The sequence below is a fragment of the Danaus plexippus genome, chromosome Z (assembly GCF_018135715.1).
Source record: "Danaus plexippus chromosome Z, MEX_DaPlex, whole genome shotgun sequence".
Lineage (NCBI taxonomy): Eukaryota > Metazoa > Arthropoda > Insecta > Lepidoptera > Nymphalidae > Danaus > Danaus plexippus.
The window spans coordinates 179,759-206,554 of record NC_083559.1 but is presented as its reverse complement, the minus strand read 5'-3'; the positions used below and the strand labels follow the sequence as shown (position 1 = coordinate 206,554).

Here is a 26,796-nt window from a genome sequence, read left to right as displayed (position 1 = left end):
AATGGACTTATGCTTATATATGCTTAAATTAAGTAGACGACCTTTATATATTATGTAGGTATACAACCAGCTGGCAGGTAGATAGGTAGATAGGCAGGTAGATAGGTAGGTAGATAAGTAGGTAGGTAGGTAGTTAAGTAGGTAGGTAGGTAGGTTGGTAGGTAAGTAGGTAGGTTGGTAGGTAGGTAGGTAGGTAGTTAGGTAGGTGTGAGGGAGGTTCGTGTAAGTACAGAGTCGTTTTCTTTTTGTGTTCGATACTATTTTTAAAATCTCTGAAACATAACAAAGAGCTCCAGCTTCAATAGGACAGAACTTTCACAAAAAACGTTACGTCACACCAAACATGTCAAGCTGAGATGGTAATTTATCTTTTTTAAACCTTTTGCGTAACGTTCATGTAGCTTTGATGAAATTAATTTTTTTAATGATATCTAATTATCAGACTTGGATGTCCGTCGATTCCCTATCACCTACCAGAGGCCACCTCCCCCCACCTCCCACCCTCGCCCCCTTCTCGGCTACTAATGCCACCATGAATGCAGCCCGCCGGTTTGTTTGAGAGAAGCGCGTGCTTTAATTTTTTTTTGCATATTAATGACGTTCATCTCCAATAACATTGTTTCTCGGCTGATCTCAAAATATTTCCTTTAAATTCCAATAGATATGTTGAATTTGAAACACCACCACCAGCCCCGCTAATTACCAGAGTCACATTTAGACGAATCAAGTGTTTTATAAATCATTATTTAGATACAGTGTATGACATATTTAAAGTTGACTTGTGACATGCCCCGAGGACCTCTTTATTTCATAATCGATTTTCTCTATAAATTCATTAATTCACACATACAAATAACTAGGCTCAGGTAAGTTTAAACATCTGCGGAGTCCACGTTTCTGTCTAAACCCGTGTGTCTTGAGATATGTTATATAGTTCAGATCATTTCATTCGGATCTGTCAATTGTGTAACTCGCACATTTGTATATTAGTCAGCAAGCTGTCTATTCACCATATTGCACCTTGATGCAATTAATGCGTCTCGGACAGGAGGAGTGACAAAGCCATCCCCCTCATACGGAGCCTCCGACAGCTACCCCCTAGGCCCGCGCCCTCGCCCCTCACCCCGCTCGTCTCACAGCACCACACCTCCCCGACACGTGATCCGATCGCTCATATCCACTTATGAATATTCTGCGCGGTCAATCTATAGTATTTGAGGTAAACAATTTACAATTAATACACCTTCCACCATGAACGTGCTGTCAAATGATATTTATATTCTTATTCCATTTTTTTATGGAAGCGACTTTAAGGAGAGACATCCGAGTCCTAAAATTTTTATATCGGAGACATGTATATGCAATAATATTTTCAAGTATTTTATATAAAAATATTCAGTAGCGTTTGTATTGTGCTTAGTTAATAACATTGAACCTCTGTGAGCTCTACGCGATTTGAAGCGAAAGCAAAAAATGCAACGTCTCGTGAATGGGACTGAGGATCCTGATGCGATTTAAGTTCGTATGTAGGTTAGCAGGCGGCGCGGCGCTGTGTGCTCGTGCTCTGCATTATACTAACCCAATCTAAATAATCCTTTATACGTCACTTAACGTGTCATTAATATAGAGAATATTTCGTGGTTTAATAGATTCCTGTGTACCTACGCAGTATTTGAACCGTAATACAATTAATTAAGCGTAAGTATTATCCAACCCGGCAATAATATAAATTGAAGCTGTCGATTTTAATTTCGTTGTTATTCATTTCGCCATCGTGGGATTTATTAATTCAAAGAAATATAAATTCAATGTTCATTTTATATTTAATCTCTTAAAAGACTTGCAGCAAATCTTTCATTTCTGCTTTAATACTTTCAATGTTCAGAGATTAAAAGATTCATCATGCCGGATTATATATACATAAATCACTTCTATTGTCCGTCTAATGTATTTAAAATGCACCTCAGTGAGACAACTTTTCGTTTAATCTTTGAACAGACGAGAGCTTTAATTGGGGACGATGAGGGCGCCTATCATACGGCCTTTAAATTAATATGTCCGAAACGTCAACATCGAACCGGATATTGCATCGAACCCTTGCCTGTAATAAACTGCAAAAACTCTCAATACAAATATTTAATCAGCGAACCTTGATGCACGTTTTAATTGGAATCTGTGTAATGACTACGCGTAGGTACATTTCGCGTTTCACAAAGTGCAGAGCTTAAATGAATGTGTTCATAAAGGAGCGAACCGACGGACCACGCCCGCTTTATTAAAATGTCAAAGTTATGCTTATATCATATACAGTATTTTGTTTTCAAGCAAAAATGTTTTGAAGCATATTTTGATATACGCAAGTACTTAGTGTGCACGTAAATATCTTGGCTCCGATCGATAATTTACCAAACTCTTTTAATAAATTTTCAGCTTAATGATATTATTATGGCTTAAGATTTTAATAACGTTTCTTCTAACGGTTTATCACGAGATTTTATGTTTAAAGAAAACTTATTACTGTGTTATTGTTGCTTTAAAAATCAGTCTTTTGTTTCTCTATATATCCTTTGACAGTGGCGTTATCACGAGGATAGGAATATCGTAGAATTTGTCGAAAGAGATCCAACGTCGTTTTCAAGCGAGGACGGACACATGGACAAGTACCTTCACGTTATAAACAGCCCTTGTCCAACGCTCCATCCAGTCTTTGTGCCTTAAATATTTCACATGAATGTTTCCATTTTATATTAAGAGACGGTGCTTCTAGCTGGATGTCCTGAGAGTAAAAGCAAAACGATTTCCAATACTTTTACATACATAAATTTTCTTTGACTTCAAACAAAACTCATATATATATATACACGTATAAAGTCATATTCACGTTTAACGAAGCACCTTTCTAAACTCTTATATTTCAGCAGAAATTTCGACGTGAAATGTTTTATTTCTATTTATAAATCTCATTTAGCATATGTTTATGTTTCACAAGGTTGTCTGAATGCAGACAAGTGCGTCTCTTCACAAGCAACCGACACATCAAAAGCTAGTTCCCTAATTAGTACATTACGTAATGACATACAACATTTTATTCCCGTCAACACGATATACTCCGCGTGAAGAATTAATTTAAGTTATTTAGGAGGTTTTATAAGATGTTTCTATATGAATAGATACTTTAGGATCCCGACGTTCGGCCGATGTTTATGTCATTCCAAAAATATCTGTGGAAAATACACTAGAAGAAATCACAAAGAGAAGTTTAAATGTACTGCAATTAGTAATGAATATTAATTATCGACATAGTAAATGCAATATGAAATGTAATATTTTGAAGGCTCGCTTCGTTAATTAATCCGTCTGTGAATGAAAAGTTGAAATAAACGAGCTGTAATTGATTAATTGAGTGATTTTAATCCACGTGATAGTTTGTGGAAATACAACACTAATAGTCAGGTTTGTTAATCACTCATTATAATTACAATTATATGGACAAGCTTAATATGTATTTATGCTGAATATTTGCAAATAAGGTAGAATAAACAAAAAACAATAGTTAATTACAAAAAAACAGCTGAATCTTATCCTTATTTTATGCATTACAAAAAAAAAGTTTGTATTTTAACAAAGCACTAGGCAAAGCGCAATCCCGATTATAATTATCAGAACAAATATTACTGAATTTGAAGTAATCTAGACTCAAAAAATGTTACGAAATATAGTTAGACAACATTTTTATACACATGTCCTGGCGTATAAACTAACGTATGTTTATTTCTATCCGATTTAAAATAAATGTATATATAATATTGTATGAAGCTGGTTGGATTCTGGGACCTGCCGTGTGTCGTAAATCAATTTCCGCAGCAAACAGCGAACGACGACTGAATAAGGAAATCACTGAAGAGCGCCGGATTACTGTACAACTATTGTTATTTGATAACATTTACGAAAAGATGACGTGCATTCTCATACAATTAGCTTTAAAAATTTATTGTTCTAAAGTTCATTGTCTTTAAATAGGAAAGATTCATTTCGATATTTCAAGTCTAAGGCGAATAAACAGTAGCGTACGCGAATTGAAGCTGTATTGGAATGGCAGCTTACATTAAAAAAATGTGTCTATACACAGTCCGAGCTCGGACAATACGGAAATACTCATTTGGTGATTGAATTGAACTCTGTAACGATCGACAACACCTCTGTACAAAATACATTTAGATCTCTCTCTGGGACACCTTTGAAGTCACTTTTTAATTAAAATATCTCGTTGCCAGTTCTATTCATACCTGGCTTTTGTTACGTACATAAAAGAAACTTGCATCAAAGTGTTTATAATTACATATGTGAAAAGTTAACATATGATACCTCTCGTAGAGTTCCCTGCGAGACGTTCGGAACGACTCTACAGTCGTATGTTTCAATAGTTGTGAACAACTAGCTGGCTAGCTTTCCGTCGCCGAGCACGAGGCCAAAGAGAGGAACTGCTTTGTCTTGCTTCGTTTGAGGCGTCGCATTACCCTTTTCAAGTTTGTAGATATTATTTATTTTATTTGTGACGTATCCACGGAGAGTGTGAGCCGAGTGCTTTTAACTTTATTTCACTTTATAATTTCATGGAGTGCTTTTAACTTCGGGCTATTTCAACTCCATTTTAAATTATTTTAGCAACAATCTCGCCGAAGGCGTCGCCGCCGGTCCTGTTTCTGGATATGTGAATGTTGCATTTAGTTATCAGAACGTATTGTATTTCCCAATGTTTCCTTTTTTACTTTCACGTTAATGAATCAAAGTCTTTGTTCATCATATCACATATCCCTGCTACATAGAATAACTATCCAATCAGTATTCTTTTTCGATCTTTTGCTTGCGAAAATGATTGTTTTTTTTTTCAAATTATACTTAATAAGAACCAATCTAGTATTAGTGAAAATATTAAGATTTTACTTAATTCTTCCATTCTCTTATCTTCCATGGGGCAACAAAAGGATTAATTAGTATTTAGTAAGAAGTTGTTCAGTACCTAATATTAATATTGTGAGGTAGGTACCATTGCTTGTTCCAAAATAATGTTACAATACGATTTCTCCAATATCCCGCAAACCTAGGAACCGACGGTTGCGGCTGGTAGTCCCAATTTAAACTTAGTTATAAGGAACCACGACAGTTCCCTGGAATTGTAACTAAAACCCGGCGAAGCCTCGCCCACAGCTTTAAGCCAGCTCAGCGTCCAGCGCTGCACAGAGGCTCTTTCACGTCAATGTCTTTAAAATAATATTTTATAAAAAGAATATTAAATGAAGTTTCATTTTGTGTTCATTTACGTAACGAGCGTTTTTTTTACAGAGTTCGAACATTGGAAATATTAAAACACAAATTAATGATGCTCTTTTATGTTGAAAATATTTTCCGGTAAAACATTGCTGCTTGTTGCGTCACATGCATCTATTATTACGCTTCCCCAATACGGTTGCAGAATATATTATTCTATATTCCCGGAACCCACAAGTCGAATTTCGGTAAAGCGTAATGGTTACAATTAATCGATACTGACTTATTATTATATAGAAGCCTTCGATATACATGACGTTGATTATACATATATGTCCCTATATGGAAAGCCACATTGGTATATCTAGTTTACACATTTATTTAGTTCAGCTTTCAAAATGTATAATTAGCTCAAGAGACGAAGAAGACGCATGTGAAGTGGGTCAGATACTTTTTTAATGAGTTTCGAAAAACTGCGTCTAAAGTCATAGGTCAACGTTTTAATTACAAATTCTATTTTTATTTTAATTATAAAGCCGTTCTAAGAGTTCTATAAATACTTTAGTAGAAATATAAATTTTGATCAAAATATTATGCAAGTTTAAAACGTGAGAGGAGGTTCTATATTTTCCTAAGCTGATTATTGCAGCGCCGGTGTTTTTTTATAGGATATATTTTTAGCCTGGGTAAGTATAGCTCAGGTCTTAACCGTATTAGCCGTGATACGTTAAACAAAGTTTCACACTCGGCTGTTTTCATTTTATTTTGAAGTTTAGCTTCGCATCCTCTATAAATATGTTTAATCTAATTCTTTACTAAAAATTCTCTTATACAATGATTTTATATTTTAATCTTACGGCAAATATATTTATTGCATTTATGAGAACTAATAGCAGACGTTGGAGCGGATTGTCATGTGTCAGCTTTCGTTAGGTAACGGGGATGTTTATTGTGTTATAACCAAAATGCTTCTAATCTAATGACCAATTAGTTATTTGATATTTTAAAAATAGTTCCAGAACAATTTGTATATTGAAAAGATAAGTAACAAATGAATGTTATAATGTTAAATCCTTTATTTCTGTTCAATCCTTTTCAATGTAAAGGTCCGAGCTGTGATACTTGAAGTATGCTCGGCTAACGTGGTCTGCATACTCTAAGTGATATTTGCATTCGGACGGCGACATCTGTCTTTTCGCCGCTCTTGAACTATAACAATAAAACATGCCGTACATTTGTAAAGACATTACATCTAATCTGTGTTGACCGTGACTCATTGAACTGTTCTCCATCATCATAAACCCGGACTCAGACCCCTCATAGCAATATATTATTTTTATATAATATGTTGTATTAACTATGAACCGTCGATTGATTTGTTCTTCGCGTACATTTTAACGAGTAGCGTGTAGGCACACTGTTTGTTATGCAATTGTTCAAAGGAAATTATAACTATTACATCATGTGACCTGTAACCGTGTAACCTTATAGTAATTACTAACCATATAATGCCACATAAATTGAATTAATAAGGTAAACATATAAGATAATCCAAAAACTAAACTATCAGATATTTAAACGCAATGACGCAGTGAAAATAATTCATTATTTTCAATTAATAAAAATGAGTATTATCACAGAGCTTTCATATTCTAAGAATTCAATACTTGAAAGGTTTCTAATTTAAACCAGAGGTCGTTTATCACAACAATCGTGTGTTAGACGAATTCCAATATTAGAACATCAGTTGAACAATGAACTCGCATAGACGCGCAGGAACCTGCCCCGAATTAATTTTCCCTCCAATTAAGTTGACATTGTTGCAAGTAATCAGTTTATCGAAGCTACAGCGCAGCGGCTTGTGCAAGTATGTAGGTATTCTGCTAAAATAATATAAACTTAAAACATCTGTTCAACTAACTCCGAGCTGATTAGTTTTTACCTTAGTTGTATCGGAATTTGTATTGAGCTTTAATGAGTGGTTCATTCTCAGTTAGTAACTTGGGAAAGAACTATACTTTGTAAAGGAGAGGGGGATGCGGTTCTGTTTGACGTTATGATATGATTAGACATCAGGTAGCTTGTTTAAAGTTCCTCACAGAAACGACGATACGTTTTGAATATATTTCTGAGAAAATGTAACAGATAGCACCGCCGCGTCGTCCTGCCAAGACCTGTATATGTCTATACATGCATTATATTCTCGTAATATGTATATATATATATTACGTCTCTTATATAATACGTAACCCTCACTACATATGAGGCACAATAATAAATCTAATTCACATAATTGTAGGTTCCGTATCTTCTATAATCCTTCTGTCGACATATTTTTGATTAAATGTAGTTTTAAACTCAACTTTGGTTCAAAGTTTGAGATGTAATTATAGGAATTCCTTTGAGCTATTCGTCTCCCAGCAGGAAACATTTTTATGAAGCTACTCTCTCATTTCATATTTTATTCGGATGCAACGTTACAAAGTTTCTGATTCCTGATGCGACACCCACAAATCTCATTTTCTTTAACACGATTCATGACATTTCCCCCGGAAAGTGGCGAATGGAAAAATCAATGTCAATGGTATTAGATACTTCGGTTTAGAAATTATAATAAGAAATGTTTAGAATGTTTGTATCACAATGCTTTAAGAAACAACCTCTCTTTTAGTTTTCTAGATATAAAAAAGTCCTTTTTATTAATACAGATTAAAAGAGCTTAAGTTGAGAAATTTGCAGTCCGAGCGCCATCTATCGCTGTTCTTCTCACACAACACATCTCCCGAGGTACCTGAGTTTCAGACTAGTTGAACACATGTCTAAACTCAGTCTGACATGATTTAATTGTTAGGGCGAGTTAGCTTCAACGCACAAAATATAAATACATATCCTGTGACAGGTCCGACGATATTACGTCAATTGAAAAACATTACAACGGCCACAATTTTTTTGTCAAACATAAAGTGGTCAAGAGCAGTAGAGTTATACGCGTGTCTATTATTTAGTGAACATAAAAAACATAACACAAAATGTCAATCCTAATTCAGTTCGACTTCGGAAATACTTTTTTCCAAAAATTATTAATACACTATTTGAAATATTTTAAATTAAGTATGTATTTGTAAAATACAAACTATGATGGATTTTTCAATACCTTTACTTATTTTACACAGCGAAAGCCAAAATGATTTTGTCTATCAACCTGCTTACCAAGTCTCGCACTTGGCGAGAGACTGTAATTGAATATTATTGAGGCACAATGGCTAGTCCAATCTATACGGAGTAGCGGAACATGAAAGATGAGCTCTTTAAACTAGTCCTAAAATCAGTTTAATGAGTAATAATGTATTTAATTTCAAAAACCTATCTTGTAACCTTTATTGTTAAACGTATTGTAACAATGTGCTTGTATTTAAAGAGTTCACAACAACAAAATAGAATTTTTTACTAAGCCAGCAACATTTAAATATCTACCCATAACGTTATATAGAACAGATTGTCACATTATAAATCATATAACGTGCAGCCATTTACAAAAGAAATGTTAATGGTTGAATGGAAGTTTATCACTTTCTTAAATAAATTCAAGCGAATAAACCTTAACCAAGTTTATTGTATATTAATTTTAGAGGCCGGGATCATTAAAATCAATTAGTTAAGTTTTCGTTTTTGACATTATAGCTACATTTTTTCTTTTTTCTTAAGAATTTTGTTTAAATCCTTCAATTCATCGAAATGCAAGGGAGTTCATAACATCGGAAGTGTATGTCGGAGGTAGTACGTTCTTCTCTAATCAATGCATTTGCTCTTGATCTCGATCAAAATCGACCCAACTGTTCACAATAAAGATTTTAATTATAAGTTTGTCCAATTTTTAGTACTTTAAACGGAACAAACAAACAAACGTATTTTTAAGTTGCTAACCTCACAGCCTCAGTGCCTACCTCCGCAGTACCTACTTAATGATAATAATTTGTTTAAAAACATCTCCTCCACCTAAACCTTCTACATTTTGGTTTGTCATATACCTAAAGTCGATTTTAAGTCTCCAGTGATCAAGCTATCAAAAAACTATTCTATATGGTGCTATTGAATTAATTCATTTTATGTAATAAACCGATTGACTCTGTTTTCTTCGCTTATTCGCTTCATTGCAAAAAATTCTAAATACCAAGAAGTGCACAAGTCACAATAACCTTAAACAAACTTTGAATCTGCATCCAAGTATACATCCAGCAGGCAAATAACAATCAAAGATCCTCATACTTTGATGTAGAAGAGAATAGAATTTATTGTACTGTGTTGAAGGATGTTTTATATTCATATAATGATACTCCATCGAACATGGATTGTATTCAATTAAAGTATCGGTATAAGTAGGTATATGCTAGGTACAGGGGGATGCTGGAAGTTCGTTTAACAATTCTCAAGTGCCGTCAAGATTGAACTAAAATATTATCAAGTATAAAATTTTGTTGAACACAAGGAGAGTACACACGCTGCTCAAATATTTGATTGATACCTACCTATAATACATAATACATAACATTGAAACTTACATACATTTCTACCAACCGATTTTAAAGTTACTACAATTTTATATACGTATAGCATTAGATTTAATTAATTATAAAACATTTTTTTAATTTAATAAACATTATATTTATAGCTACGCGATGTTTCTTCTGCAGGTGCGTTTTTGATTCTCTCCTACCCACACTTCCTGTATGCGGACTTCGCTTATAGGAATGGAGTCATAGGAATGAAGCCGTTTGAAGATAAACACAGGATCTTTGTTGATTTGGAACCAGTAAGATTAACGATGTATTCACGGAACCCGCGTTTATACTAAGATTATTCATGAATGAGCCTTCCTCGCGTTAGAACTAACATCTGAATTCTAACTATCTATATTAAGATTCCAAGTGTTATAAAACATTTTAGAACAAATTATAGATATGCTTTCACATGTAACAAGCAATCTTTAACGTAAGCACTGATAATTTTATAGTAAGTTTCACATAAAGTAAATGATTTGTTCATTAATTTTTGTCTACTGACTTTTTTATGCACTATGTATCTGTGTATATATTTTAACAATCATCTAAACAATAAAAGTTTTCACATGAAAGAGTATCAAATGAGCCATAAATATAATCATTAACTGAAATTCAAATCCAATCATGGAATGATTCCAACCGCTCACAAACTTATATATTTGTAGTAATTGACTAATGACTACACTGTATACACAGAGCACTGTGTATTAATGAGTTTGTTAGATCTGGTCAACAGCAGTATATGAAGAGGTTGTATTAAAACTCATACTGTTTCGTATCACTTAAGCTTGGGTTGGCTATTCCATTAAAAAAACAAATACCTACATATACAAATTGTATTATAAACAATAGAACTCACGTTTATATTTGTCATTATCTGTACGTTTTCTATGATAATTTGAAGAAAATTTAAGTCCTTATTTTGAATCTAATAATGGAATAATGAAAGCAAATATGTTTTTTCAAGAACACGGGAACTGTGATCAGAGGGATGAAGCGGGCTCAGTTCAACGTGTTTATGCGTCCAGTAACGAGTATAACCAGCACTCAGAATCTACGTACCACGCTCATGCCGATATTCTGGGTGGAGGAGGTTGGATCCCATTTATAACTGTATTAAATCGCATTGATATTATATTTCATACGCTTTTAAACATATGTCCTTTTACATTTTAATGTTAAAACCAACTAGAAAGGCTTCTTTTAACATCCATAAAAAGCCACATCTATATTATTATTGCTTCATAATCACGACAATAATGCGAACAGATTATTAATCTGATATCCTTTACTGATAAGGCAACATTATACCTGGACGTATTAAAAAATAGATACCTGACAATTGTATATTATTTAAGTTTCTAAGCACAGAGGGTCTTAAAGTTGTTAGTTGTATTGAAATAACTCTTACATCTATGAAGCTGTGACCAATTGTTGACATTGACATATATAAAGAAAGAAACCTTTTAATAATATATCCTGGGGTTGCTCTTAAAGCATTGAAAGTATTTGACATTTATATATTTTAATCATTCATCTTCTGACACAGGGTATGGAGTTGCCTGAAGACTATGTAGACATGTTAACAACACGCATGCTGAACCGACTGCGCCTTGTTGATATCCTGATCCCGGTTCTGATAACGGTGTGCGCCCTCGTCGCTGTGCTGGGCGTGGTCATCCTGATACGAGTCAGATACGCGAAGAGGAACATCGCGCCTAGTAAATCAACCACTTCGATCACCCCCACTACTTATACGATTGACAATTAGTTTAAGATTATTTGAGGACTTTTAACTGATTTATGTTACAAGCACAAGTACTGATTGCCTGTAACTGTTTGTTGTTGGGTTACACATAGCACATGTTTTTAAAACTCGTTATTGTTTTTATTAAAAAATAAAGTACGTATTGAGTGCCCTTTATTTATACACCTCTCATGATTACTTTAGAATTTGATACGTCCACATATGGACATCCGAAAAGGCTGTGTCGGCAGACGTCAGAGTTCTTTTGTACATAAGGCTATATCTTAGCGTACATACGTCTAAATGGATATAGTATTAACGTCGTCAAAACTGAACGTGTATGCTCTAATGCAGAGATCCACTATATCTATTCAACCAGCTTTCTCTCATGAACCACATGGTAAATATGCCATTTTCACTGATGTCGCTATTGCAGCGAAATAGATTTTAAATACAGAAATGTATTTATAGTTTACCGATCCATGTTTGACATGATTCAAATCTTGTTCAATGTTATTACATATCACAGGGTCTCAAGTTAGATTCCCAAAAGAGAATATTAGAATACTTGATTTTACTGTCCTGTGGACATAGACTAGCATTACTTAAGACGGCACCGAAAGGCACGACTCGTCAAGTTATAAAATTATTATCAATAAAAGATTTATCGACTCAAAAGCTCATTAATAAGATGTCAAATAAATTTTCATTATTAATTTTGAATCATATTAAGGTTCGGTGATCAAAATCCGATTTCGGAAGTTACGAAACTAAATTTATATTATACCACCATACATTGCACGTCGCATGTCCAACTGCGGAGGAGGGAGAAGGACAAGGAAAGGCCAATAGAGTGACGCCAGTTGGTCTCGTTGTCTGTGTCGTTTATATACTTACTCAATCCTGCTAATGCTCCGTGCGTGCACATCATGGATACCAAATAAGGACCAAACAAAGATTTACATCTTCATACATTTCTTTTTCTAGTCTTGTTCCAATGAATTAACTAACTTTGAATTGCTTTTTCTTTGAACTTTCATCACGTTTCCTTCATACATATAATTTTCAAAAAGGCAGTGTCTGTGTAAATAGACCGTCTTTCTCAGATAAACAAAAAGTACTCAAACTTAAACGGGGACAATGAATACATCGTGAAAGATTGAAAGACTTTTTATTGATATACCACATATATTTTAAAGTATATATTGTAATCCTTAATTAGTTCCAAAAATTTCAAAGAATTCCGAAAAACTTTCATGACTTCATTTTGGGTAGGGAAACAAGATCTTAAAAGTAGACATTGCATGTCTTAGAGCTAACCAGCGATGAGTCAAACACAGAAAGCTCCTACTCAGCTCTCGCCAACGAATATTCAATGCACTTAGCAATTATGATGAACTGTCACCGAGAACCAAGTAAGGATTCACAGAAGATTGTTGGCTACAGACAATCTTAAAATACACAGTACACATCAATCGGATATAATTGTGGTTCAAGATATAATAGTAATCGTATTTTAAACAGTTTAATAAATAAATCTACCTTACACATCTATTACATTTACTTTGGGACACTACACAGAGCACAGAGTATAAGATGGGATGTAATGCTGATAAAATTAAACCATACCTCTAAACATTGAGCTTTATTTCAAGTTAAATCTGCGCGCTCCGTTCGTCACGAGCCGTTATGAATCCGCAACAAACTGTCGCTCCAGCGGTTCAATTAAATAAGTCTCCATTGAAATGGAAATAAAATCACACTGCATCGAGGCTGATAAGGTGGCTGTAGAATTTCCTTCTACCCCCGGACTAGATACGAACAATAACTAAAGCTTGAGATTTCACGTGTTAATTGACTACTCAAAATATAATGTATAAAAATAGTTAACAAAATCAAAATGACCCAACACCCAGACCCCGTTACCAGCCCCTCACGAACACTTTCATATATATAAATTCATCTCTAAGTAAAGTTATTTAAAATAAGATATAAGTAAATAAATATATTAAAAAAAAAAGAAACGGAACCGGAAGCGGAATACAAAACACGGAGTCATCGATTGCACGAACTGCCTGTTGAAGAGGTGACGAGACGAGTTGACGAGAGTACATGTATACAACGATTAGAGACACAAAACGGTCCGACCGGCGCCAGCCACTAGCTGACTAGCCCGGATATAGGTACCGTATTACACACTAAGAGGGCTTGGGGTAGTTTAGGCTAAACATTTATTAATATGTTTGTTTATATAGTGTTATAATATTATATTAAAAGTGGAATTTCCAACTACTTTATATACATGACGCTGCAACTTAAAAGAAAACACGGTAAAGTAGAGTGAAATAAAATATACTCAATTATATAAAATTATACCGATGTATTTAATTCGTAACCGAAGCTTCATGCCAAATTTTTGAAAACTTTGAAAATGTAATAAAATCATATGTTTTAAGGGAAAATAATATAACTGCGCAGGCGCAGAATAAAACAACAGTTCCGACGTCGCCCTCAGCGACTATCAGAAAAATGATCAGAAGAAGCGCTGATAACATTAAAGTGATTGCATTTCGTAAAAGTTCCTCTAATAGACATTAAATTAGCGCTGATGCTGCTAGCTACTTCTAATCCTAAAAACATCTATGCTTTTAGCTCATGTTATATTAATAAACAATGATCCACTGACATCCTTCGAGTAATGTTATGTTATGAATATTATAATATAAGACATAATGTTAAAATCATACCAAGAGGTCACGGAATCATACGACTTCAAATAATTATAATACACTAAAAAATTCAACTAGATCGATGCGAGGGCCGCTACAAAATAACCGACTCAATACAGACCTCACGGCCCGAAGGCTCTTAGAAATTTAACTAAAATATACTATAAAAGATGTACAGTATTTACAGAACAGAAATCAATTAAACTTAAGACTTAAAAGGTTTCTGGTCAAGATGTCACAAGTGTGACATTCGTAAAGAGTAAGTATATTATGTACAAGATATTTACAAACGGTGAGAACGTCTACTCGAGGACCGCGGAGCGCTTGTCGTCGTTTCGCTTGCGGCCCTTGGCGTGTGCCAGCATGGTGACGAGCTTCTTGTGACTGTCGCCCACGATCCAGCCGTGCTGCTGGGGATGTTCGTGCTCCTCCTCGCCGTCCGACCAGTATGACGAGGGCCGTGTCCTGACGTGGTTCCCGCCCGAGCGCCTTCCCGGCACCACGCACGTCTCTCGCTTCCTGCCGCGCTTCTTCCTCCCGGCACTCGCCACCACAGACTCGACGCTATTCGGACGCGGCGGTGCTCCGTCTTGCTCCGATTCTGAACTCCAGCTTTCAGCGAGCACATTCTGTTTGCCGACGGTACACTTACGCCGCGCACGCTGTACAGCCACTCCACCATCGTCGGGTGCTAGGGCCCTACTTGCCGATTCTGAACCGGAGTCGTAGCTCTTCCGTCTAGCGTCATGTGACCTTCTCTTTGAACTCGATTTCTCTTTTGTAACTTTATCCCTTGATCTATTTTTGTCTGGTGAAGCCTCTTCGATTTTTCGATGCGAAGCGTAGCTAGGCTCAGGAACAGTGAAATCGTCGTCATCTGATGACGAATACTTGTTAGAAATGACTTGGGATGACCGCGCGTAATAGTCGAGCGACAAATTCTTTCTATATGTGCTTCCGTCCGTTTTAGAACAATGCCCATATTCGAGAGCACGGAGAGCGTTGAGATCTAGTTTTCGTGGCGGAGTTACCGACTTCCTCTTACTAGAAGATGATGTCAAGAAAGAAGCGGCCGAGGTCGATGGTATCGGATCGTATATCTGCGATGGTCCAGCCACTTCCAAGTCCGTAATTTCATGTTCATTCTCTTGTATGTTCATTCTGTTAACATTTTCTTCGATTGATAGCGACGTACTTGGCAATGACTCTGAGTTATCTTTTTTAGATACATCAGACTGATTTCCGTCTTCGAGTAAGCTGTCGAACAATTGGTCCAGATTAGCTTGAGGTTTCGCCGGTTCCCTACTCTTTGATCTTTTGCGTTCAAATCTAACAGCGTTATTTTTGAATATCTTGCCCATAACGGCATTTTTCTCAATGACATCTTTTCTTTTAAGGGGAGATGTTGGCTTTTTATTTTCGAAATTATTCCCTTTAACATGACCAAAATCACAAGATAGAAGACTATTTTCTGTTTCGTCATCGCTGCAAACGTAGTCGTCAGACATGTAAACAAAGTCATCTCCGTCTGAAGCACTTTCACTTGAAGCATCTGGTATTTCTGGAGCCTGCGAGGCCTTAGAAGTACTCGGTGACTCTTTGTTACTAATACTTCTAAATCTTTCCATTAAAGTAGATGGTCGGAATTCGAATAGTTCAGTATCTTCTGTGTCCATGAATTCATACACATCGACGTTCCTTTTAGGGGAATCCTTGTTCCTGCGATGATATTCGCTGTCGTACTTACTGCTTCCATCAGAACTTTTCCTTTCCTTTTTCTTCTTGGACCTATTTTTCTTCTTGCGTTTACCTGAGCATCCTACTCCTGGGGCAATAGCAGACATGTTTATATCGGATTTGGGAATTGATACTTTTATTCCGTCGAAGCCCTTTAAAGCACCTTTAGTAGGAACTGCGTTATGATTCTTTTTAGAGCTTCGTTTGGTTTTCTTTTTCTCAGACTTTTTGCGTTCTTTATGGCTGGAACATAAAAATAACAGGGTTATTATAGATAGTGCTATTGATGAAAAATATAAATAATATCATACCTGGAATTGACATCAGACATCGTTTGCATTTGTTTTGCCGCTGCTGCCTGTGATCGGCATTTTCTTTTTATTTTGTCAAATTTATCCTCAAAAATATCGAAATTTTCTACAACGTCAGGTAAAACTTTGTCTTTTACTTCAAAGTGTCTTGTATCTTTACTTGTGCTGGGTCCAGCTATAGGCTCGTCAAAGGCTTCAACTGGTTGGTGATTAGAAACGCGCAAAATATTCTCTTCATTTGCACCCACTTCTCTGCCCTCTAAGGGCCGGCAGTCAACGCTAGCAGCCCCCTTAAAACCGTTTCCTTCTTTTAGTCCTGATATTAAATCGTTTTCTAAATTCCGAACTTCTTCACTTTCCATTATATTTTGAGCTGTGACAGAGTCAACATCGCCATCATATCTCTCATCATCTCTTTCATCCATACTTCTTTCTAGTTCAGCTAACTCTTCCTCGCATACTAATAAGCAGTTATAACTGTTACAGTTGCGACGTCGGTTGTTCGTATCATTTGGATGGGACTCTTGTAACATTTCGCAGCAATCGACGAACAATGCTTCATCGCGACTTAAAACGCGCCTGGCAACAATTTGTTCCTTTATGGCTCTCTTTACATCTTCTATAATATCTGTCAATGTCGGTGCAGCTGCCTCTGCTGCTGGCAATGGCGTTTTCCTTCTTATTTCAATTTTTTCCCGCACAATTTTCAATCGATCTAATTGCTGTTTAAAGACTATCAAGAAGCTTGGCCCGTCTTTTGAAAATGACTTATTATCTGGGTCATCATCCGACAATCTTGAAATATGGTATAATGTTATTTGGTGTCTCGTAAAATTATCGGACCTTCTAAACATTCTCTTACATACATCACAAAAAGCCGGTTCAGGTGGAGGAGTTTTCCTTTTTCTACCACGTTTCCCTGGTATTTTCTTTACCTCTACACCTTCTGAATTAACTCCTCTACTCCCGCCTACTTTCTTCACGGACCAAGATTTATTGTTGACACGTTCTAATGATGAAAAATATACTTCATCATTTTCGGTAGCTATGATATGGAATGTTTCTGCTATTTTTTTCGATGCAAGCAGGTTAGATTTACGAGGTTTTCTTTCTGAGAAAAAGCCGAAGCTTTCTAAAAATTGTTGTGAGCGTAATTCATCATCGACGCCATTATTGTCGATAATACTTTCAACTTTTGGACTCGAGGAATAGATTCGCTTCCCTCTACCACGGGTCTTAGTTTTTCTTCGTATATTTCCAGGTCCTCTTCTACATCTACACTCACCATTAGGATCTTGAGATATCAAGAGATTCCTCTTTTCTTTCTCTATTGCATACTTCTTCAGTGGCTCATCACTCTTCGAAGATTCATCGGTATCGCTATGGGACTCTTTGGTTTGAGATTCACAATTAGATACATTTGTCTCTTTACTGTCTGTTGTCGGATCACTAGTTGTCATTTCTGGATGATTATCAATTCTGTTGGCTTCAAGATTGTCATCAGGAGAGTTCTGTATGCAAGAAGAGGTTGACATCTGGCTTAAACTTTGATTATCGCTTGAAGTTGATTCCTTAGAAACCGTGACACTACTTCTAGAAGTAATTTCTTTTCGTATAAACGGTTCCGTTTTTTCAGCCATATCTTCTAAATCTATATCATAAGGATCATATAATTTCACTCCTGATGATTTAACAACAACAGATTTAGATCTGATACGACGCATTGGCTTATTATAGCAAGTGGTATTTTTAACCACAGAAACCGTTTTAGTTTCACTCATCTGTGTTTCCGTTAATTGCTTCTCTTCGCCTTCTTCTTTTTGAGGTGTTCCTAATTTACTTTTTTTGTCATTATCAACTTTACATTTCTTTGGTTTAGATATTGAAACTATTTGTTCCCTAGAAGGAGAGCTTGACTTCCGCTTTGCAGTTGGTGCATTATCTATTATATTTTGATCATCTCCATCTGATATGGGAATCAAATCTACTTTGGCACTGTCATTATCAGGTGCTTCGGATGGTTTTATAGTCTTATTAGTAACGATGCTGCTTTCTATACTGAATTTGGAGTCACTTCGTGATCGTTCAATACGGATATCTATTCTAGCTTGAACAGATGTTAGAGCTCTCTTCTTTTTGTAATTTCTTTTAGAGCGAGCCAACTTCTTGCGTTTTTTTGACGTTGTGTCCATAACATCACCGTCATATTCGCTACCACTTGAACTTCTCGATGATTCGCTATAGATTCTACGTTCAGATACAGCATCTTCATCTAATTCATCACCATCGACTGTAGGATTTGTAGAAATTAAATGTCTTGGACTTGAAACTGCTCTATGCTTTTTTTCAGCATCCAGAAGAAAATTTTCAATTTCACTGTTATTATTTTGCAAAGATTGTGACTTTCCGCGCTTGCTTTGCCTAACTGTGGCTTCAACATCTGAAGAAAAGTTAAATTTTTGTGTTTGTTTAGAATTTACTTCTTCTCCCTGACATGATGTGTCTTCCTTTTGGTTTGTTTTGTCTAACAGTGCTTTCATGTTTTCTTTTCGCGAATTTCGATTTGATTTAGAATTCTCGATAGTTCCATATTTTATTAATGCTGAATCATTTCTTTCAGAAACATTGGCTTCAATTTTAGTCGAATTTAGTGCAGAGAGACTTGTAAGATAATTTTCTGATTGTTTCACAGTAACTTCCACTTTATCACTGGAATCACCGCTTTCTTTTATTGTAATAAATGCATTTATTTTAAGAGAATTTGGTTCAATAGATTCATCCAATAAATCATGAGTATTATCTGTCCTTACAACTTTGTCTAGATCGGTTTCTTTGACAATTTTAGAAGTTCTATCATTATTATTTTCAACAATTGTTAATGCACTGGATTCTTCTACATCTTTTTCTGTATTTATGCCCTCGCAATTAAGATTATCTTCTCTGTTTATTTCATTCTTGGGTATAACTGATTGATTACATTCTTTTTCTTGGTTTTCAACATATTTTGTTTTTATCGTTTGTTGCGGAGACCGACCTCTTTTGCCCTTATATTTATTAAAAGACTCCTCTTCGATTTCTTTGGATGGTTTATCTAAATCTTCATGTTGTCTTTTCGCTATTATTTTATTTTTAGATTTAGAAGGTTTTGTTTCTTCTAAGCTTACGAAATCGGAATCATTTAAATCGACTATATTTTTTTCTTCACTTCTGGACTTAGCATCCCATGATGAATTATATGTAATTTTTTTAGCTTCAATTTTATTATCTTGCCTTTTGCCTTCATTTTTGTTTCCAAGACCTGAGTCAAGGCCAGTATCAATTAAAATTTTCGAATCTGTACTTTGCAATGTTTTCTCAGTTGTTAAATTAATATCTTCATAATCATCGCATATATATATCACGCCCATCTCGTCGTTTATGTATTCACATTTTTTAGTTTTCTTATAAGATTTAGTAGTTACGTCAGTAACCATATCTTTAGTTATTTCATTCTTATTTAAGCTAAGTTCTTTTTTCTTAATTGGATTTATTGAAGAGTTCACAAAAGTCTCTGAAATTTCTAATGACTCTTCATCATGTAGAATGGTTATAACGTTTTTTTCATCGCCGTGGAAAGGGGTCATTAAATTAGGCTTATCTTTAGAATCCCTTTGATTTATATCATCTTGAATATTTTTCGATTCAAGAAATTCACCTCTAATGGTTTGCTTTTGTATTTTCGGAATGGTCAATTTATTGAAGTTCACATCGGCACGTTTATCTTGAGTGTTGTTGTTGTTAACGATGACATTACCATTATTTTTATAATCTATCGTGCTTTCTATTCGTTGCATTGCGTGTGACTTTTGAGTATCAATTTCACTGTTTTGAACCACGTCATTAACTTGCCTTAACTCTGTTTCAGTGTGATTTTTTGATGTGTTGTTTTCCGATAATATGACTCGATTTCTTTCATAGGGCGTTTTAATTCGAACTGCTCTTAAACTAGCAGTTTTATCATTATTTCCTTTATTTGAAGTTTTATAGGAAGTATTCAAAATAGAATGGTCTCTCGCTGTCTCGTTATAATGGTTAGATTCTAAATGGTTTTCAGTTTCGCTCAAAGGTGACACATCATCACCAGTTAGATCAATAACGGAGTCTTCTATTGTTTCGTTTTCGAAATGAGCTATCCTTTTTGAGATATTCCTATTTACGTCCTTTTTATCGAATTTCGAAAGATCTAAGCGTAATCTGTCATCTTCGTTCGACCCATGTCTTTGTCGCATGTTAGTTTTCATTTCGTCCATCTCGTGAGCCTGAATCGCGTGGCGTTCAGATAACTGCGGAGTTGGTGGTGTTAACAGTACGGAACTTGATAGGGAGATATCAGGTCCTTCTGGATATCCTGAAGTAGGTGAAGTATTACATAACACAGAATTTTCACTTTCTTGGATGCTGCTATTTCTTGAGACACCATCTATCTTCTCAAAGTTGTTTGTAGATAACGTACATTTTTCATCAACAGATTTAGACCTTGGAGATTCCGTGGACTCAGATGCCGTCGAGGTCGACACATATTGGGGCAATACGTTCAGAAGTTGATTACGGTGATCAACTGGCATAGTGCCTAAGATTTCAACTAGCTCTTTTGGTAACATAGCTATTTTTCTAGCCGTTTCTGGATCCGTTTCTATATTTGAATTGTTTATTGATTTCTTGTTTATTTCCATAACTTTGCAATTTTGGTCATTCTTTGTTAATAAATGATTCTGTATATCCTTTTTATCTTTAGTGGATGTTTCTTGGATCAAAACTTTATTTCCGTCATGTAAACCTTCAGGTTCTTTACGAATTTCAGATATATTTATTTCCAGACAATCTCGTTTATCATAATTGGCGCTATTATTAAGTGCCGCTGTCTTTACAGGAGACTTGGGAACAGTCGTAGAAGAAAGAGTCTGTTTACTAGGCATTGTATGAATCGGAGTATTTACGGCATATGCAGGCACTTTAGAAACTGGCGTGCAATGCATAAGGTCACAAATGTTACTGCTTTCCGGGCGGCATTCAATTCGACCAGAATTCGTAGTTAAACTCAAAGGTACATCTGAATATGAATACGATATAACTTCATTGCTATGGTCTGCACTGTGATCTTCTAAAGATGGATTATTATTTGAATAATCGTGAATAACGGAAGCAGGAGAGATTATTCTTGAATTAGGTAGTTTTTGACATTGGTCTTCAAATCTATCCGAATCTACGGCGTATGAAGGAGGCATGATTGTTCGATATCCTGAATTATAATGCAGATTTATGATTTCATTGGAAACATCGTGTGACTGCTGCCTGTTCATAGCGTCGTGAATAATTAAACCGTCGCTTACATTCATAGCCTGTGATCCCGTGATGTATTGAACATTTTGGACATCATTTTTTCTTCCAGATAAATCTGCTGGAATATTATTATCCTCAGGAATCGGGTTGTTTCTAAAAACGTTAAGGTATATATCTTGTTGTTCTGTTAAACAAAGAGACGTAACATCAGGACGACTCTCGGGTCTATTTTTAGATAAATCAGTTGGTAATTCAATATTGTGTATGTCTTCCCTCAGTGGCGCCATTAGACAGACATTGTCTTCATGTCTTACAGGTTGTGATAAATCTTGGATATAGTTAACTTGTGTCATGCCTTCTTCGCCCCTCTCATACGATTGAAAAGGATAAATTCTTCTTCTTATGGATAAATCCGTCGGCGTAAAGTCATCTACGCGTACTATAGACAGATCGGTTGGACCTTCTTCAATGTCATTATTGCCTATATCAGATGGGATGAGAGCAAGTCTTGGGGCTGGTGGCGAATGAGGAGAATATCTCAGACTCAAATCAACCACTACTTCGTTATTGATGTCAGTTTCTTTAACAACTTCATTGTTTAAGTCTCTATTTGATAAGTCTAGAGTCTCGTAGGTTTCATAGTTAACGTGACAGATCGGTGTTTGAGGTAAATATTGATAAGAATTATCCTCGCTGGGCATATTATTAGACAAGTCTATTGGAGCTGTAACGGTTTGCTCATATGGTATGGCGTACAACGCTTGAGGTACACCGTTATTCGCAGTGTATTCTATAATTTGTGAACCTTGCTGGTTTATGAGATGCATCGGTTGTTCTTCGAGCACTTTATTGGAATGTGGTATATCTCGTTCTAAACGCACATTAACATTTTCATCTTGAGGAGTAGGCAAAGCTAATGTGCAACAATCTAGATTTTTGTCAGAAACAGGTATGTATGTAGTTAGGTTAGCAGGCGGGTGATGTATATACTGATCATTTTGATTTATGACGGGAACCTGCGTCGTATCCTGTACATTTATTTGATTCGTTTGTTGAGAATTAGCACGCGTACGTCTACCTCGTGGAGTCCTTTCACGACTTTTCGGAGGCTCCTTTGGTTTAGCTTTTGGTATTTCACTTGCTCGTCTCCTAGAATTTGGTTTCTGGGTTGTGTCACGTCCCTTCTTCTTATTCGGCTTGTATGGCATAGTAGTCAGATTAGAATAGTGATAGTCAGAAAGGTTTTGTAGTTCTCTATTACTTTTGTTTAGAAGCTCTAAATTCATATAGGCATGCTGTAGTAAGAATTCATCGGCTGGAGTTAGTGACTTGCGTCGTACAGGTTGCTGTTTAGCATTTTGCGAAGAGAACATTTGAGGTTCATAATAATATTGTTTCCAATGAATATAATCGTTACCCGGTTGAATGTCATACGATTTATCCCTGCAAGAGTTTGTTCTTTGGCGTGTACTTGTAGATCGACGTCGTGTAGTTCGCTTCGGAACATTTTGAGTTTCCGCAAAGTTTTGATGAGGAACGTCCGGGTAGAGCATTTGCAGCGATCTTCGAGTAGAGCCGTTATTGGTCTCGGCGGTTGAGTGTCTTCGTTCTATAATGACAGGTTCCGGTCCTAACGGTTCATCGCTGCCACATTGCACAGATACATGACCTGGTAGAGTGTTGGAACTTGGTTCTTCGAGTTTATTTTTAAGCATAGCTATGCAGTCATTTAATCCTTTACGCGGTTTATTCAATTTATTCTTCTGAAGAAGCTGCGGGTCCATATAACTTTGATGGTCGAAGTGCAAAGGAGGTTTGTCTAACTTCGTAACAACAGCTTCGTTTTCAAAAAGCATTCTTTGCTCAGATTGTACATGATTGTTGATGTTATTGCATTCTTGTTGCACCAAAAATAAGTGATGAAACTGAACAGACTTATCATGAGTCTCAGAACTTGCTGTCAAACTAGCAATTGAATGCTTTAAAGGAATATTCTGGGATGGAGCGAAAGAATCTCTTGAATTATTATGTTGCTCCATGTAACCCGAGTTGTTATTGTCTCTGTTATAAGAGCCATTATTGGATCCGTTACTATGTTCTCTGTAAGATCCATCCCCTCCACTGTTGATGGATACTCTGTCTGAATTATTATTTGTAGTAATCTGTATGATTTGATTATTTCCTTGGCCGGTCGCTGCCTCGGTCGCCATGTCTGGTGTATCCGACGTATTGGAATAGGCTTGAGGTTCCTTGTGTGGAATGCTTTTTCTTTTATTTTTATTCACAACAGGCTTGTTCAAGTCTTCCTTGTGATTTATGACTTTGTCTTCGTCGTGGGATTTGAGATTATTTTCATTATTTTCATATGCGGTAGATTGTATAGTATCGTAATCTTTTTCATCATCTTCAGTTTCTGTATTCGAATATGGCTTCTTGGTTGTGTCTTCAATAGACCTTTTCTTCATAATCATTTTATTTCTTTGGTTATTTAACTTGCGTCTAGGACGTAAAATGGGGTTTAAGTTGTTAACCGTGACACGATGGCGCTTAGCAGGCAAATCTGCCAGCATTTTTCTAATGGTTTCCGCTGTAACGAAATAAAAAAAATAATTTACTTTGATATAAAAAAATCACATGTAAAAATTATGTTTATACTAACCGTCACCCACTTCTGTACGTATTTTTGGTCTGGGTCTCATATGATTTTTACGACTATGTTGCGTACGAATATCTTTACGCATTTCTCTACGTATTGTATTATCTGGGAGGCGAGGTCGCCGTTTACGAACACCAAATGGTCGATAACGACATTTCCTTCGCACAGCTGGGGTATCTCCGGCACAATCTAGCATATGCTGATGTAAATCTTCTAATGAAATAGATTTCCTGCACTTAGTGCACTCTCTGATACCTCGTAGCGGTCTAGTCCTATTATTAGGCTGGCTCGGTGGCACGTATAAATGTTTTAAAATATCAGATTTAAGAAGAACCTCTCCCACAATTTCGTAATGTTGGATTTGAGCGTTCGGATGTCGTGATGATATATGAGAAGAGAGCGCTCTCGAATCGCGAGTTTGCGCCCCACACGCACAGCATACGTAGCATCGAGGCCTAACCCATTCACCGCTGAGTACAGCCGGCTTGGGACTGTATGTCTGCGGTGAGGGCACTAAACCCAGTGAAATAGGAAAGTCAAGATCATCACGTGCTGGCAAGGCGTTGTTGTTATACTTTACAATTTGTGAAGACGCTGGTGGAAGTTCGCGACTTTCAAGTATTTCTTTTAGCTCGTTCCCTAAAATGCTTTGTTTCTCAGCCCTTTTTTCCTGTGGCGTTTTGTTAAATTTTTGTTCATATTTCTGGCGCATACATAACTGGGTCCAAATGTCGAGACTAGAAACCAACGAAATTATGCAGTTATTAGTGTGCGAGTCTCGTTTGAATTGTTCGGGATTAAGAAGATTTCTTTCACTTTCCAGTGAATCCCATTTCCACTTATGTTTAGGAGCGATGGCTCTTGGCAAATATCCGTCAAAGACGTTTCTAGAAAACTGGGCACATTCCAAAAGTATTGGGAAGCCTTCTACAGTGTTGATAGCAACACTGTTTTTGGATTTTCGAGTTTTTATTGTATTTTCGGGATCGGGATTAAAATTAAACGATCCATCAAGAAATTTTGTCAAGTTCTCTTGAACGTTGCTAGCCACTTTGGAATAGAAGCTGGTATCAAAGCATTTCTCAAACTTCTGATTTGACTCCTCAATATGCCTCTTATTGAAATCTCCGGCTCTCGGTGAGCGGTGTACAACACCGAGCCGGGACAGTATTTGGTCAGCATCTGTATTGTGAAAAGAGAAGTTTGTGGTGGGGGTTCTTTTATTCCATTGTAAATCATCTAATATAATGACCGCGTTTTTCTCGATAACTGCAGAGTTGTTAATATTTTTGATTGCTGGTAAAATGAAGTTTGTCGTGATATTGTCCTCTATATCAGCAGCATCGTGTGCCTGTGAGGTTTTTATTTCGCAAGAAATGACTAGACCGTTGAATTCATGCCCAGCCGTGTTTTCAATCTCATCATCGTATTCACTTTCGTTAGAAATATTTAAGGTCTTTTTGGCCACCATTTTTGGCCGTAATTTGTTACGATATGGTAACTTCTGTTTTTCGCAAACATTGTGCTTATGTTCAGCTAGTTCTGTGGTTGATGGAAATCTAGTATGGCAGTCGTAGCAGGCGAAGTATTGATTTGGGTGATTATCGACCATGTGTCGTATGATATCATTGGCATCCGCCTCGATATGATTGCAGAATAAGCAATTTATGAGAGTATCGTTTGTGTTTATTATATGGACACCACGAATGTGTTTAGAAATAGCTTGTTTAGTAAAGAAAGTCTTATCGCAGTAAGGGCATAAGATATGCGGAGCGGGTGATTCAGACTTGTTTATGAGATCATCTGGTTTATTTGGAGAAGCTTTGGACGGGGTGCCGGTTCGTTTAGGTTTCTCCTGAGCGGGTTTAGGGTCCGATTTACGAGTAGTTTTAATGGTCTGAGGACTAAGAACATTAGCCTTTCGTGGTCTCAACCTTCCATTTAAACCAGACGATGGTTCATCTTCACCCGTAATCATCGTGTTTGGTTCCTCAATCCTAAAAATATATTAATAGCATTTGTTGACTTAACTTTAGTTGGACTAATATATTTTGTGTACTATTTTCCAGAATATTGGTTTAAAAAGTTTTTTTTTTTTATTAATATGAATGGATATTTGAAATATCAGATATCCAGTGAATGCTATTAAATATTTTTTTCTTTAGTGTCTGGCTTGGTGCAATATTTTGTTTGTAAAAATTACAAAAACTAAAAATTACATCCGATATGCTGGACCAATGTTTATATTATGTATTATAATTTGTGTTTGATTCTTAGTTTTTCCATTAAATTAAATCTAATTTACTGTCGTAGTCTACCTGGAAAAGAAACACAAAAAGCGAAATTAAAAACACAAAAAGTAACAAAAACAAAAAATAATAAAGATGATGACGATAAGGCTTATATGAAGGAGTGAGAGAGTAACTTGCACAATATATTATGAGATAATATATTTGGTCTCTAGTAGGCA

At 36.0% G+C, this 26,796-nt stretch overlaps 2 protein-coding genes across 4 annotated transcripts in view; one reads left to right on the top strand and one right to left on the bottom strand.

Moving 5' to 3' along the window:
- LOC116778194 (sensory neuron membrane protein 2-like) overlaps positions 1 to 11,737 on the top strand; it is a 40,532-nt gene extending 28,795 nt beyond the window's left edge. Inside the window, exons 8-10 of the mRNA XM_032672144.2 lie at positions 9,960 to 10,078; positions 10,795 to 10,920; positions 11,377 to 11,737. Coding sequence (XP_032528035.1) covers positions 9,960 to 10,078; positions 10,795 to 10,920; positions 11,377 to 11,598 — 467 coding nt within the window. The 3' untranslated portion in view covers positions 11,599 to 11,737. The remainder of the gene's footprint in view (positions 1 to 9,959; positions 10,079 to 10,794; positions 10,921 to 11,376) is intronic.
- A 991-nt stretch (positions 11,738 to 12,728) lies between these two features.
- The window catches only part of LOC116777172 (uncharacterized), a 28,062-nt gene continuing 13,994 nt past the window's right edge, over positions 12,729 to 26,796 (bottom strand). Inside the window, exons 4-7 of one of the 3 annotated variants that reach the window (XM_061526576.1) lie at positions 26,546 to 26,644; positions 24,330 to 26,323; positions 16,352 to 24,257; positions 12,729 to 16,283 (exon numbers count right to left, since the gene is read on the bottom strand). In XM_061526576.1, the coding sequence (XP_061382560.1) occupies positions 14,606 to 16,283; positions 16,352 to 24,257; positions 24,330 to 26,323; positions 26,546 to 26,547 (11,580 nt within the window). In that variant the 5' untranslated portion in view covers positions 26,548 to 26,644 and the 3' untranslated portion in view covers positions 12,729 to 14,605. Of the gene's footprint in view, positions 16,284 to 16,351; positions 24,258 to 24,329; positions 26,645 to 26,796 lie in introns of all 3 variants that reach the window. The other 2 variants (XM_061526577.1, XM_032670564.2) reach the window with 2 other exon arrangements.